This window comes from Tyto alba, unplaced genomic scaffold (genome assembly GCF_018691265.1).
Source record: "Tyto alba isolate M040663 unplaced genomic scaffold, T.alba_DEE_v4.0 Super-Scaffold_46, whole genome shotgun sequence".
Classification (NCBI taxonomy): Eukaryota; Metazoa; Chordata; class Aves; order Strigiformes; family Tytonidae; genus Tyto; species Tyto alba.
The window spans coordinates 8325848-8341301 of record NW_024881322.1 but is presented as its reverse complement, the minus strand read 5'-3'; the positions used below and the strand labels follow the sequence as shown (position 1 = coordinate 8341301).

General features: G+C 38.2%; 1 protein-coding gene across 4 annotated transcripts in view; it reads left to right on the top strand.

Annotated features, from left to right (window-relative positions):
* The window catches only part of NT5C3A (5'-nucleotidase, cytosolic IIIA), a 28129-nt gene extending 18257 nt beyond the window's left edge, over window positions 1–9872 (top strand). For 3 of the 4 annotated variants that reach the window (XM_032988855.2, XM_032988854.2, XM_032988853.2), the window contains 8 exons: window positions 4321–4419; window positions 4866–4935; window positions 5667–5713; window positions 6100–6185; window positions 6447–6536; window positions 7835–7997; window positions 8476–8676; window positions 9396–9872. In XM_032988855.2, coding sequence (XP_032844746.1) covers window positions 4321–4419; window positions 4866–4935; window positions 5667–5713; window positions 6100–6185; window positions 6447–6536; window positions 7835–7997; window positions 8476–8676; window positions 9396–9497 — 858 coding nt within the window. In that variant the 3' untranslated portion in view covers window positions 9498–9872. Of the gene's footprint in view, window positions 1–575; window positions 627–4320; window positions 4420–4865; window positions 4936–5666; window positions 5714–6099; window positions 6186–6446; window positions 6537–7834; window positions 7998–8475; window positions 8677–9395 lie in introns of all 4 variants that reach the window. The other variant, XM_032988856.2, reaches the window with a different exon arrangement.
* The last annotated feature ends 5582 nt before the right edge of the window (window positions 9873–15454 follow it).

Sequence of the window (15454 nt, the reverse complement as noted above, 5' to 3'; positions counted from 1 at the left end):
ACAACAGAAAGTCCCACAGTCATCCTTTATGTGAAGTTACCTTTTTTATTGGACTTTTTTTTTTTTTTAATCATAGGAACGTACGTTGTTGTTTTACTGGGTAACAGGAAGGAAATAACTGCTCAGTAGATTCAAAAGTTCAGTATAATCTTAACTCCAGAACCTTGTGCACACAGTCAGTTATTAATTCCCTAGGATACCTGATTGCAAATGCCTACTGTGGTAGCTGTGAATTCACTTAGATACCTGCCTTTCATTTTAGTGATTATCACCAACTCTTGTTTTGTAATTGAATTGACACAGCATGCACTTAGATATACACTGTCTCAAATACTAAGAAAACAATATATGTAAGCAGCACCCAGATACAACATAAAAGCAGCTCTGTTTGCACTCCTGCTATCCAACTGTATATAAGAAGCCTTATTTCAAAACTAGAATTCAATATGGTCTTTACAGTAAATACTTTTCCTCTTTATTTAACCCAGCTACACAGATGCATGTCTCATGTACTAAATAGACTTGTAATTTTCAGAGCTATCCTTTTTGTAAATGACCCATTCTGTGGTTTGTAGGACTGAGGGATTTCCAAACCTGCGTGAATCCATTACTGTTCATTCATCAAGGTATGACTATAACACTGTTAGCTACAAAAGAATTTCCTACATCCGTATTCCAGTTACCTGCTATCACAAAACAAGCAGATCTTTTTTTCCTTTTCATAAACGCAGTTAAGCTCAGCCTTTAAAATAATCTTTTTCGGTTTTGCTGTATTTGCTTCTCTTTGAAAGCTCCTTAAAAATGTCAGAGAGTAGAAATTTACATGTATTTCTGGCCAGTGTATATGCCAACCATAATCTTCCTTTGGGAGTTGTCATCTTTTAAGATGTGTTTTAAAAGAGATACCAGCCTCTGAGCTATTCCAGTAGCGTATAGATATCCTTGGTAAGAAAACAAAACTCTTCTCACACTTTTATAAAATGACAGAATAAATAGGGGCACTTAAGTGACTCAATATGATGTACTTTCAAATGTCACAGAGAAATAAGAATTTCTTTTCCTGTGCTTATATAGTTTTAGTTCTGTATGTAGAAGATCCTTGCTCTGAAAAAACTTTCTTGCCTTTGTTAAGTGCTGTGGAGACTTTTGTCTGACTGTTCTCCATATGTGTCCTTCCCAGTCAGCTGGTGCATCAGAATTTTGGACCTTTTGTGTATGCTGAGTTGACTCCTATAGCTTTCTTAAACAATTAATAGAAGCACAGATTTTATCAGATTGACTGAACTTTTATTACTAGTGTTTTTTCATTCTTTGTTCTTTAATCTGTCTAACCAGTTCTTTCCCACTTGAATCTGCTTGTCTCTTTCAGTTCTAAAGAATGGCAAATATGCAATTAAAAAAAACACCTAAACTCGGCAGAAGTGTAAGACATAGCAGGAGACAGTTTGCCAGAAGGCTGGTGACTGCTTATTACACAGTTTAATTTACTTCTTATATAATAATGATAAAACCTAAATAAAAGAATTGCTACTTAATGTTCAGCCATAAATATGAATACAAGGAGCTAGTGATGGGGACAGTGGCTATTTCAACTAACCATATTTGTCTGAGTCTTTATCAGATGCCATATCCATAATGAAGACTTGGTTTTGACTATGAAAGTGCCTGTGAGATTGAAATTGCCTGGATTATTCTTGTTGCAGAAGACTTTTCTTCCCCCCCTAAATTAAAATACTCTTCAACTGACTTCAATTATTCTGTAAGAATTAAAAATCTATTGGAAATAAATGAACCTTAACAACTGATCTTGAGTAGAAATATCAGTTTACAACATCAAAGCAGGAAGCTTTCATCATACTTAAAATCTTAAGCAATGTATTGTTTAACATCATCTACTAAAGTGTTTACCAAGGAGGTTTTTCCTCAGGTTGTTTCAGAAACTTAGAAAAGGCCTCAATCTGAAATAAAACAGTAGCCAAGCAATCCAGCTTTCGCAGTTGCTCCTGATCTTTTCATCTCCCCCAACATCTGTTCTGTATAAATAAGTTATATTAGGAACTCTGTTGCTCAGTATCTAAAGAAACCAAATAATGCATACATTTAGATTTTACTTTATTTTTTTGCATTCCAAGTCTAAAAATACATAAATAATTTGCCTCCTGAAAGTCAAAGTAATTAAATTAGTCAATTTACAGTAAAAAAAATTACAAAACAGGCTCAAATTGCTTGATCTTTCATTATAGAGAAAAAATGCTGTATACCCACCAGACAAGTGGTATGGTTACTTTTGTTTACCAGCACTATATAACATACAAAAGAACTACCACAAAACACCTTTAAAGAGTTGCAGATTGATAATATTTTATTTCATGAAGCTAGAACTGCTGATAATTGTGAGTAAATATCAATGCTTTGTAAACGTATTTCTCAAAAGACTAGAGAATTCTTTAATAGATATTTTTCAGGATTTTTATCTTTTGCTAACACTCATTAGCTTTCTCAATGATTCTCAGCCTGGGATTTAGCTGATAGAAGCCAATTCTAATGTACCTCTTTTGAATTTGCTGTGCTAATAAAATTAGCAAGGCATTGCAGCCACATAGAGAACAACTATCTTGGTTTAGAAGGTACCACTTTTACAGAAAATGTCTTTGCCGTAGGATGGCAAAGGAAAACCTTAAATCTTCCAAACTAAGTGAAATTAATCCAGTTTGTTTCTTGATGAGACTTATAAAGCAAAGAAGTAGTAAATACCCTCTTATGACTTAAGATTTTTTGGCAAGATATTCTGGTATTCGTGAAATTTTTTGGATGAGTGGAAAACCTTGGAAAATTATCAGAGACTCATTAGGGGTTTAGAAGGATTTGTATTTTCTGTTTTCATTAGTGTCTTTGAGGATATGAGCCAGAAAGTAGCAATAAGCATGTTGGAGATTAGAATTATTTGTCATATTGAAAAATAGGAACACTAATGTGGAAGAAAAGATACAATCCAGCAAGACTAAACATAAAATTTAGGTATTTTTGTGCAACTACCTGCTTCTGCCTAGAAGTAATTTTGAAGAATATTTGGTCATTACCAACTGAATTTGAATCATTATCACCATATTACTGCTGACAACATAAGTGTATTCAAATGTATATGCAAATATAATTGTCTGAAGACATGGGCCAAAGTAGCCCCTCCCAATGGGGCAGAAAGGTTATACCCACTGTTAGGGATGCTATGGTTCAAGAACAGTATGATTCAAATGGATGAGCCAGGACAACATCAAGAATTGTCAGAGGTTTGGAAAATTGTGCTCTGCAAAAGAATGTTGAAGAAACTGGGATTCTTAGTTCAGGAATAAAAGGAAAGATGAATGATGAGAGTGTGAAAAATCTAATTCCTAGCATTTCATCATCTCTGAAGTTCTGTATACAGAAAATAAAATTTACTACTTGTAAATGCCTGTGTAGACAGATTGCAAATGTCTGGTGCCTTTGCTTCAGAAAGAGTCCATACATGATTATAAAGGAAGGAAACACTAAATTGGGAAATTTCTGTCAGTAAGGAGCTCTTTTAACGTTTCTGCAAGGTTGAAGAGAAACTTTTAGAGTAGGCAAGGGCTTGGGGAGGGGGGAGAGTGTTGTTTCAGAAGTGGGGGTTTTGTTTTTCTTTTTTACCAAATTTCAGCATTTATCATAATATTCAAGAAACATTCTTCATTTAAAAGGAATATGTGGTGTGATAGCATGTGTTATTTCAAAAGTGTGAAATAAAACAGGTAATGGAAAATGATTGATGGACTGGCTAGGGAGCAGGAATTACTATCCAGCCCTGTTGTGTTGGAGTGCTCCGCTGACACATGTTGCATTCTCAACAAAACAATGGGTGTCCGAAATCAGTCTTCTTTATTTATGTTGAAACTTCAAGGGCATATTAATGGTACAAAGAGATAGTTTTAAGGTTCACCATCTCCCAGCAACATACTTGAACCACAGGGTGATCCCATATGTCCTGTTTCTATATATCTCCCTTATTTCCTACAAATACAATTATTTTTTCCATGAGGTTCAGCTTACCGATTAATTTGATAGGAGGAAAGGGAATGAAAGCAGGTATTGAAAGCAAACAGAACTGTATGCAGTCATCAGTTAATACACCCAGAGTATTTTCTGTTTCTTCTCACTCTTAACGTGCCTTCCTGTCCTGAGCATGTCTTGATGTCATGTGAAACTGTTTATAGATGCACAACTTCCAATCTGAAGGATAGCAGGCTTTACCTAGTAAGTTTTCATCTGTAAGTCTGTTTCTGTCATTGTTCTTACTCTTAATAGATGCCAGAATTTCAGAAGAAGACTGTCCATATTAAGGACCCAGGGAGAGTAGAGGAGATTATTTGTGGCCTCATCAAAGGTGGAGCTGCCAAACTTCAGGTAAAGATAGTAGAATGTGTAACCAGTTGGGAATGAAAGCAATCATATGATTTTTGCTCTGCGCCAAAAATTCTAAGAATATTTATAACAGAAGTCAGCCTTCAAGTAAACTCCAAGACTTAGACATCTGTTAACTCTTCTAATAGCCCTTGTTGATTCAACTGTAATTCAGCCAGACACTAGATAACTAAATGATATAGATATATAAGCCTAGTAATTTCAGGAAATATTCTGACCAAAGGAATTAGAAAAACAGTTTTGTCAGAATAAAGTTATTCTTATGGGATATTCTGTCTTAAATTACAATGGTTCAATAAAGTAGGGAGATTTCTGTGATACATGTGCTACTCAAATGCAACTATCATTGATCATTCAGAATTTCTAGCCATTCTTCATTTTGTCCCTCCGTGTTGTAAAACAGTTTTGCTTTTTCTTTCCTTAAATAGATTATTACAGATTTTGATATGACATTAAGTAGATTTTCCTACAATGGAAAAAGATGTCCAACTTGTCATAGTGAGTACTTTTTTTTTTTTTTTTTTGTAATATGGATTGGTTTGTTCACTCCCTTTTAGATTTTCCTAGATTTTAATTTTCTATCCAACTTACTCACTAATATATGAGTCTTTATATTGCCTTGTTACCTAACCCATACATCCTAATGAAAAGTATTATAGTGAGTGTCTATATGTGGTTTTTATATCTATTTTTTAATCACAATCTGTGTGAATTAAAATCAAACCATCTGTCATTCACAATTAAAATACTAAGTTCTGAACTATAAGATGTTATTGGCTAGATATAGTAGGTTTGATTTATTTTTTAAGAGCTCATAATAGTCCTGACTCCTGCAAGACCTATATAGTAAACTCCTTGGAATTGTTGGCATTTTTATCCTGTAGCCTTTTAGAACAATCCCAAAAAAAAAAAAAAAATCCATTTAATAATAAAGTGGGAATCCTAAAACACATAGGATGCCTCATGATGATTTCAGAAACAGTTAAATCTCAAGAAACTGACAAGAGGTTTGTAATTAACCTTTTAATTCAGAGATGAGGGGAAGGGTAGTAATACACCTTCACGCTTATGAAGAAAAATGTGCCTTTTACTCATTGCTGGTAAGAAAAGTTCTGAAGAAACATAGTGGTATTTCAACAAACATTGTCTTCTGTGTCATTTACATTGTTGTATAGCAAAGTAAAAGAAATATAACGTTTTTTTTAACACTTTTTTTTCTACCCCCCCAGACATCATTGATAACTCTAAGCTCATCACAGAGGAATGTCGGAAAAAGGTAAATGGAAAACCTAGTTGTTGGTTTGTTGTTCAGACAACTGTTATTATTGTACTGTGGATTGAATTATGCAACACAACAAGACAAGGGATACTTTCAAATCCTCAAAGCAATCTGAGCTTTCTCACCAAGACATCCAGTCACTAGTAGAACTGAATAGAATTATTTGTATTCTTGGTAGTAGCACGTAGTTCAGTTTAACAGTATCTGCTTTTCCTTCTTGGATACGTTTACAAGCTAACTCTTTGTTCAAGTAGCATTTAAGATTCCATTTTATCTAAATAATGTAACCAGAATAAGGAAAGTTATTTTGATTGGTTAGATCAAATACCAAGTGTTACTTTGCAAAAATACATTAAACATCTGTTGTTTTTTTTCCCCTTCAGTTATTGCAGCTGAAAGAAACTTATTATGCTATTGAAATTGATCCAACTCTCACTATTGAAGAAAAATATCCATATATGGTAGAATGGTAAGAGACACCTCCCATCTTCAAATTGTACTGGGATTATATTTAATAAGTTTTTAAAAGGAAATTTAATGGCAGTAATTAGTTTTTGGCTAATGCATTACTTGATTTAATCTCTTGAAGTGTTGTGCAACGATTGTTTTTGCTTTTCTGTTAACTTGAAAGAGCAAGAATTAACCATACAGAATGCTTTTCATCATGAGATTTAATGAAAGGTGAATCTTTACAAGTCAATTTCCACCCATTTTTTTCCTTATATTCTAGGTACAATAAATCTCATGCACTACTCATTGAACAAGGCTTAGAAAAGGATAAGTTTGCTGAAATTGTGAGGGAATCTGATGTTATGCTGAAGTAAGTTCCTTTTGATTTGAACAATACTGTTTCGGAGCATTTTCTGTAGATTCTTACTGTGTGTTTTCAGGGGGGAAGGAAACAACCAGCCAAACAAAAACATTCCTGAGAATATAGCACCATAATCTTGGAACATAGTGAGGTCTTCACGCCCCTGCTATATTGATATTTTGTAGCTAAATGCTTACAATGATCCCTCTGTATAAACTAGATATTAAGACAAAGTTTGAGTCCCATCTCTACAAACTTCATTTATATAGACTTTCATCTTCTTGAAATTGCACTGGTGGCTCTATTTTTTGTAGGGGGAATGTAGATTCAACTTTGTTCCTTTGAAAAACAGTCCCTATAATAGTTTTATCTGAGATAAAAATGCAGTGACTTGAGGAACATGGTTCATATGTTGCATTAAATGTTTTTCTTCCTTTATGGCTAAAAGGCAACTTTAAAAGCCAGCAAAATCCTTGCTTGAAATGTTCTGTGGATCCCATCTCTTTTAAAGTTCTCCAAATTTGTCTGTAAATATTGGACTACTGAAACAAGATGTTAAAACTTGATTTGTAGAAATGTTTGTTTATCATACTGACTAAATTCTTATCTGTCATAAAACAGACAAGCGTGCTGTCTCTGCCTGTTTGAAAGTCTAACTCCATTTGGATTAAATCTTCATTCACAGGCTAAAATTCCCTCCAAAACTTTCATAATAATAACTTTTTTAAAAAATGTAAAATTCTACCAAGCAAATGTCTATGTGGAGAAAGCATATAGAGATAATATTATATTGTTCCTGGAATACTATACATAGTTTTGATTGGGTACTGAAAACTCAAAAAATTTCAGGAAAGAGAAACAATAAACGTTTTCAGGATTTAAAAACAAAATTTGTTTTATGGTAATAACCTTAGAGAAAGTCAAATATTTAAGCAAGGAAGATTGAAAAGAGATGTGCAGCCTGATAGTAGCTAGAGAGTTCTCCTAGTTGCTGGCTTGTTCTGGGGTGTTTGGGGAGGGTGAAATGTTTTTAAATCTTTAAAACATGATTGGATGTTTTTGGGGAAAAAATTATACAGACCAAGACCAAACAGCTTGATGCAGGAGTTTCTTGCTAAAACTACATGCCTTGTGTTAGTTTGATGGTTCTTGCCAACTTGAAAAGGTGAGGCAAAAGAAATAAAGTGAAATGCTCAGGGAAAATTAATTTCCTTTTCCAAAGATGATGTGAATGTCTTCTGAAAATTTGGACTCTTCTTGGCTTGCTTTATTTGAGATTTGATTTGTATTTACTTTCTGTGTTGCAGAGAAGGGTACGAGAACTTCTTTGATAAGCTCAGTGAACATAATATTCCTGTGTTCATATTTTCTGCTGGGATTGGGGACATTCTTGAGGAAGTTATCCACCAGGCTGGGGTCTACCACTCTAATGTCAAAGTGGTTTCCAATTTCATGGATTTTGATGAAAATGTACGTATGAAATAACACTCTTATCAACCCTGACTGTGGTATTTAGTAGCTGTTTATATATACTACAAGATGAACGTTTTAATGAAACAGATGTAGCCATCCGGCCTGCCCTAGAGAAAATGAGAATTGCATATTCAGCACTCTCTCAGGCAAAAAATAAGCAGAGGATAACAGTTCAAACACTGTTAGCATGGTGTGACTAAGATACTGTTCATTTCCTTTAATGACAACCTCACACGCAGCCCAGTACGGTGCTGCTGCTCCTCCTCCAAGCAGAGAGAATCGCTGTCTGTCTGGTCTTAACAATGCTATTACAGTCATTACATTATTTAACAGGAATTTTTCTTGTTCATCATTAGAGATTACATGTTCTGTAACCTGAACAATGTTAATTCAAGAGTAATATCACCTGTTTCATTGTAGATTCTGTCTTGTCCATATGATACTAGAAATAACTTCAGTGGAGTTTTTTTTATAGGGAATATTAAAAGGATTTAAAGGAGAATTGATTCATGTTTACAACAAACATGATGGTGCCTTGAAGAATACAGAGTACTTCAAACAACTAAAAGACAACAGTAATATCATTCTGCTCGGTGATTCTCAGGGAGACTTGAGTATGGCAGATGGAGTAGCAAATGTTGAACACATTCTTAAGATCGGCTATCTTAATGACAAAGTAAGTAGCCTTATGTAACCTTTTAAACTTAGAGTGAAACATTGTGAGTTAGAAACAGGTTCATTATAATAAGGTTCAGATATCAAAGTGTTTGGCCCATATTGTTTTCAGATTTCAGATTCTTGCATGGATTTCTTGCCTCGATTTTTTTTTCTAACCCATAAGCTACAAAAACACAACTGTAAATTGCTTCAGGTTTTTTACTTCCAAAAAGGTATTTTGTTGACAAGTGAAATTCAGAGGCTAGAGAAATTCATTCTCTTAAATTCCTGTGGCTCCCTCCCCTCTCTTTTCAGTACTGGATTAATAATTGAGCAAAATTATAATCTTCCAAATAATAAATTTAGGCAGTGTCTCCTTTTTGGTTGGTTGGTTGTTTTTTTGAGGCAATAAGAACTGACTGTTTGCGAAGTTATAACGTACATCCATTTGTATTCAGTTTTCTATTTCTCTCTGCCTTTTGAGAAGCTGAGGAAGTAGTTCTTTGTTCAGTATCTTTATGTGTGAGATCCTGGAATAAATGTGAGGTATTACATCCTGGAATGCACACACTCCTGCTCTGTCATTCTGTGGAATTCGCTCATAGGAATGATACTTATTTGCATGGCTCATTCCCTGAATTTGGTGGAAAGACTGGGCTATATTTTAATGACAAAAAGTCTTTCAATAATTAGTTCTACAATTAAGTGTGTTTTTCTCTTTATCCCTTCTGAAAATAGGTAGATGAGCTTTTGGAAAAATATATGGACTCTTATGATATTGTCTTGGTGAAAGATGAATCCCTCGAAGTTGCCAACTCCATCCTACAGAAAATCCTGTAAATCGCAGTCTCAAGTCACTCTATTTCTTCTAGGAGGCAACTGGACAGAAGAGCACACGTGTGCTTAGTTGTGTTTATTACTCATTTACAGAACTGTTTAATTTAATTTAAAACTTTTATCTTCATTTTGGTATTTTGAAATATATATGGTATCCATCGTCACCTAGAAGCTCCTTTTACTGCTCTTATGCTGTTCTTTGTCTCACACTCCTGTTATAACTAGATTTAAATTGGATTTATAGATGTGATAAACTACTGCTGATGGGACACTATGGTTCACTGTCTTTTAATCAGGCATTTCAGAGGAGCATTTTAGAAAATGTGACTTATTTTGTAAAATTGAAGATATAAACATTCTGTGAATAAGCATTGTGCACATTTGTGTTGCCTTTTCTTCTTTCAAAGAAGATATTTCAGTCTCAGCTGTACTTTGACAGCTCTTACTCATATGCTACAGACTTTCACGGAAGTTTTTCATTCATATACTTTTCTTCAGTAAAAATGCTTTATTCACCCAATTCAGGCAAAGTGTTTCTTCTTAATAGATTTTGTTATCATTACAAAATATTCTATATCTTTACTGTTTCTTTCTCCTCTGTGGAACGGGAAGCATGTTTTAAGTTAGTATATCTGAGGTAAAGTTTCTCATCTTTGTAACAGCAGATAGTTTCACAAGCTAATAGTACATATCCATAACTTCAACCCATTTTCAGATCTTATTTTGTGCACTGTTCCACTTCTAGCCTGCTGTTTCACGTCAAAGCTAGCATGGCTTGTCTAAAATAATTTCTCTTGGAATTCTCAGTGAGCTACTCCAGGCACAGAAAATGAAAACAAAGCTAGATCTTAATCTTGGATTTTAAAAGCTGACTTAGCCATCTTGCAAAATTGAGTTTTCTTGCTACTAGCCACATGCCTCAGAAGCACTTAAGGAACCCTTCTCCAGGCTGGCTGCAGGTCACACTCCCACTATGCAAATTGTGAGCACGAGTATCAGTATAGCTTCTAGCTTCATTGTGCCAGTCCTCTGTTTAAACACCTACTGAATCTTCACAGAATCACAGAATGCTTTGGGCTGGAAGGGACCTTTAAAGGTCACCTAGTCCAACCCCACTGCAATGAGCAGAAACGTTTCAACTAGACCAGGTTGCTCAGAGCCCCGTCCAGCCTGACTGTGGATGTTTCCCAGGATGGGGCATCTACCACCTCTCTGGCCAACATGTGCCACTGTTTCACCACCCATCGTTGTAAAAAATTTCTTTAGAAAATATTTCCCCTGTGCTGAACACATTACAGTGCCTCTCAGCATCACATACAGCAGGAAAGAGCTTAACATAGCCACAGCTTTGGAAGCTGACTCTGATATGTTTCAGGAGAAGTTAAAGATGGTGTTGTCAGCCTGGGCCTAAGAGGTCTCAGCTGTACTGGCTCTAATTGTTAAAAAAGGAGAGGCAATCATACAACTTCCTAACCATGCAATATAGTCACTGTTCCCCTTTGCTTGCTTTCATACACAGCAGGAACTGTGCCATCTTCCATTCTGTGAGGAGTTGTAATGAAAACATGGGAGAGCCCAGGTCTGCATTCTCTCCCACCACCAAGTCATACGCATCTCAAGAAAAGCTCTCATTCCATCCAGCCCGTCACCTATCATCTAAATTCCAACCCAGTGGCACCAGTCACTTTCCAAATCAGCAGGCTTACATCTGCTACTACCGTACCTGCTGGAACTTTTCCAGAAAGGTAAGATGTGGGGTACTTTCCTTACCCCACCCCTCTGCAGTAAACTGAAACTAAATCACCCCCATGTTTTGAATGTTTGGCAGAGGCTTGATGCACAGCCTGAGGTAGGGTGAGCATCCTTTCCTGATCCTGTTGCACCTGCGGTGCTGGCAGGGAACCGCTGAGCACAGGGACCTTTCGGAAAGTCCAGCCTGCACCTTAACAGGGAAAGACTCTTTGTGGCATGATGTCCTCCTTGCATACAATCTACAGTCATGTAATTCCCTACTCCTGGCACAGGAGCAGCTAGATCCCCAGGAGGAGGAGCCTTAGAAGCCATCCACTTGAGCAGAAAACCACTTAAACCATAAGACAACCGGGGAGAGGCCAGAGTCTTGGCTGCCTTCCATTTGAGACCCACAGCTCATGTAGCAGCAGGCTGGAGGAGCTGAAGGTGCCCTGGCAGTGCCAGTGCCAGTGCCAGGAGGAGACGAGACCTGCAGCTGCCTTAGCCCTGGCTGCCAAGAGCCTGTTGGCCAAAGCCAGAAGGCACGGAGAGCTCGAAAACAGTAGTGACAACTGCCAAGTCAGTGGCATCAAGAGAGCTGCTATTCACCCTCTCCTTCACACACACGCACACGAAACGAAGCTCCCAGCAGCAGCGGGTGCTGCAGTTGGTGTGTGACTGACAGGAGCCAAGACTGGCCGAGTGGGAGACGCTGCACGGAACGGGCTGAAGGCGAGGAGGATTTGTGGCAGCAGGGCAGGTGGAGCTGCAGGGTGAGGAGCTGCCCAGGGTGGAAAGAGTCACAGGCAAGGGCAGCAGGCTGGGGTGTAGCAGATCCCCTTGGAGCAGCCAGGGGCAGAGCAGCTTTGTAGAAGCAGCCACAGAGGAGCAGGAGGAAGCGTATGAAAACATGTCAACCACAATGGGACAGGAGAGGCTTGCAGGTGCCCCAAACACCCAGCCAGGAGGGGCGGGAAGGATGCTCCCCAATGCACAAGGCACACACTTTCTCCCTTCCCTCTCCTGCTTGGATGTGCCATTGAGCCAACCTTCACAGCCAGTCCCTGGGGGCCTCTCCCCACCCCTCTGCACTTGCCTGGCCCAACAGGGAGGGCAGGGTGGTCGTGTTGCAAAACTGTAAGGGAGGGAGCAGCTTTCTGCACCCTCGGTGGTTTCAGCAGCGCCAGCCAGATAAGCAGGGCGACGTTACGTGTGACCCCCCGCAGGACACCAGCACCAGCTGCCAGCGCAGCGGCGTGGTCTGCACCGCCCTGGGCATGGCAAGGTCCTGCGGGAGTTTAAGCACTTAGAGAATTCATGTTAGCTGAGCTAACATCAAGGTTTCAGCCGGGGGGTAGGTTTGGCGGTTCTTGCGTTTGGTGCTTTTTGTTCTTTTAAACAAGCAGTCATGCTGGCTCGTTTGTCATAGCTGCCAAATAAAAGTCCAAAAGGTAAAGGCCTTCTGAAAAACACCGAGGTGTTTGGATGCGTTGCTTACTCAACAAGTCTCCAGCTGCAAGGGGCTAATTATCAGGCATTACTCCTAAAGTTTACACTGGGACAAAATTTTCCATTTACAGGCGGGTTACCTTTGGAATCCAGATAACGGTTAAAATTTAGAGTATGTGAGAAGCGGCTGATAGCCACAGCTCCACAGCAAAGATAGGTCAGCAACACACTCTGGGACAAGATTTTTCTGGCTACAAGCATAACATTTTCCTGCCCGTCCCAGCATCGGTGAAGAGCGGGCAGTTCTGGTTTCTGCGTGGTGTTCTGAGACACAGGACTGCCCCATGTTCTCATCCAACTTGCATCAGGATTTCACATAAACTCATTGATCCTCCCTCCAGAATTTTTCCTCAGCCTCACTTAACCCTACAGAAAGCAAGCCATCACTCCTTCAGTGTGACAAGGATCTCATTGTTAACCCACCAACAACTGAAGAAAAAACCAACACAAAAAAAGAAAACACAAAAAAAACAACCAAAACCATATAGAGAAGCACATGCAGAGCAATATGCAAAAGGATTAGGCAGCATCTTCAAAAGCAGTTACCAGAACAGATCTGTAACTACATCTTAATCCAAGTCACTTAAATTAGTATTGAGCCTGCCTAGAGCCCAAGTGTGTCAGAAGTGATCACTTGATGGTTTCCCAACTACACGGATTGGTAGAGGATTTCACATCAAACAACCATCTCTCAAGCATTATGTAAAGATTCTCCAAGCTTGCTTCCAAGCAGATGGACAATGAATGGTCAGTCACCAAACTTCCAGTGCACAATGACAATCACTTAAAGAAATGGATTCTTGCCCTTCCACAAGGAGGCAGGGAAGTTAAGATCCCCAACATGCTTTTCCCCTGCTATCATTAAATCCTGTCAGCCTCAGATTCTGCAGGAAGGCTCTGCCAGAGCAGTGAACCTTTGCTAGGATGTGAGAGCAACTAAGCCATACTGCAATCATCAGATAGAACCCTTTTCCTGTACACAGGGTATCTGCACATCAAATAATTTACTTCTTGAAGTGCCATGCGTATTTCTAGAAAAAGTTACTTCAACAATCAACCTGAACCAGGAGGTCTGATTTTAAAAAGCCTACATAGTGTTGTATAGATTCATCTCACATCCCACTGCCAACCATAACTCTTGTTTGTACAGTAGTTAAGGGAAAACACAAGCTGCATTTTTAGATATGCTCCACTTTTTCAGAATCCCATCTTTTTGTCACTAGTCTGTTGGCCAAAAATAAGAATTGATACTTTCAGTTGCATCTCCAAACCCATGAACAATATTATCTGCAAACAAAATTAACACTGCAGCCAGCTTAAACCATCCTTCTCCAGCAGGTCTCATTCTTGTAATTGCTATCCAGACTCTACATTCAGTTTTAGGGAAGAGATACTCTTCACAGTATGTCTTCCTAAATCAAATTTCTAAACAGAAACATTTTGCAACCCTAAAAGTATATCTCATTTAGGATTCAGTTTAGAAAGACATCACACATTTCCCAGACCATTTTCCCATAGCCAAAAGAGCATATTAAAAGTTTAAAGCAAGGAATAAGCAGCAAAGTTAAATGTATTTGTTACTTTTTTTTTTCCTCTGCTCACAATATCTGTTCTGTCTGTAGCACATGTCCAAGGTCAAGTATTTGAGAACTTTATTTAGCTACAAATATTTCCTCCTTCTGGGTGTTGCAGCCAGCTCAAATGCCCTCTTACTGTCAAACATATACTAATAGTCCTAAACTGAGCCAAAAACTTGCACCAAGCTCTAGCTAAGTATACCATTTTTAAGCTTAAAGTAAAATCTGAATTATTTTCTGTACAGAAAAAAAATAAAGTTTGAATTCAACAACTACAAATGCTGATTTAAGTCTTATTTCTGAATATACTTGAAACAGATTTATACAACAATAAGTATCACTGTCAAATTAGGACAGCCAAATCATACAGAAAAAAATACATATAAATACCTGGACGTTTCTGGGTACACACCCATGTTCCTTTTCTCTTCCACTGAGCCCCTGACAAGCCGGTAGGTAATTGCCAACCTTGACTGCAGCCAGCTGCCTAAGGGGAGTCAGCTGCCCAGCTCTGAGAATAGCACCTGGTGAGAATACTCACCAGAGGAGTAGCAGCAGCCCGATTTCTGGAGAGTCTGGTTAGCCAAATCATCCATTTTCATCTGGGTATTAATGACCCTTAGAGAGTTATCATCTATTTTTCTAAAGAATTTATCTCAGTTAAGTAGGTAAAAAAATAGTTTACGCTTTGGGGTACAAAATATTTCCCTTGTACCTACAGCCACCACAGGCCCCCCTCTGTAACAGGATGGTGATGCAGAAGGATTTACTTGCCGCTGGAGGTGCAGGGGCTGGGCTGAGCTCTCCCAGTACAATTTCACTTCCCAGCCAGCTGCCCAGTTTGGTTAACTGGCAGGCAGACTGCCCTTGCCTTTAAAGGACTGCTGCACACCACACGGAGCAACAGGTAGAGGATTCAATGCAAGTACAACCCTTTTCTGAGAAGGAGAGTGGCCCCAAGCTTTCCTTTGAGGGAGGAGCTGATCATTGACCACAGAAAGAAAATGAACTGCCAGGGTCTATCTTAGTAACCAAAAATTCTGGATTTTATGCAGCCAGGTAGTCCTGGCTTCTGTTGCTTTTCTCTGAGCAAGTAAATGTCCAGTAGAAACACAATTATTTTGCAGCAAGTTTTTCCATTTG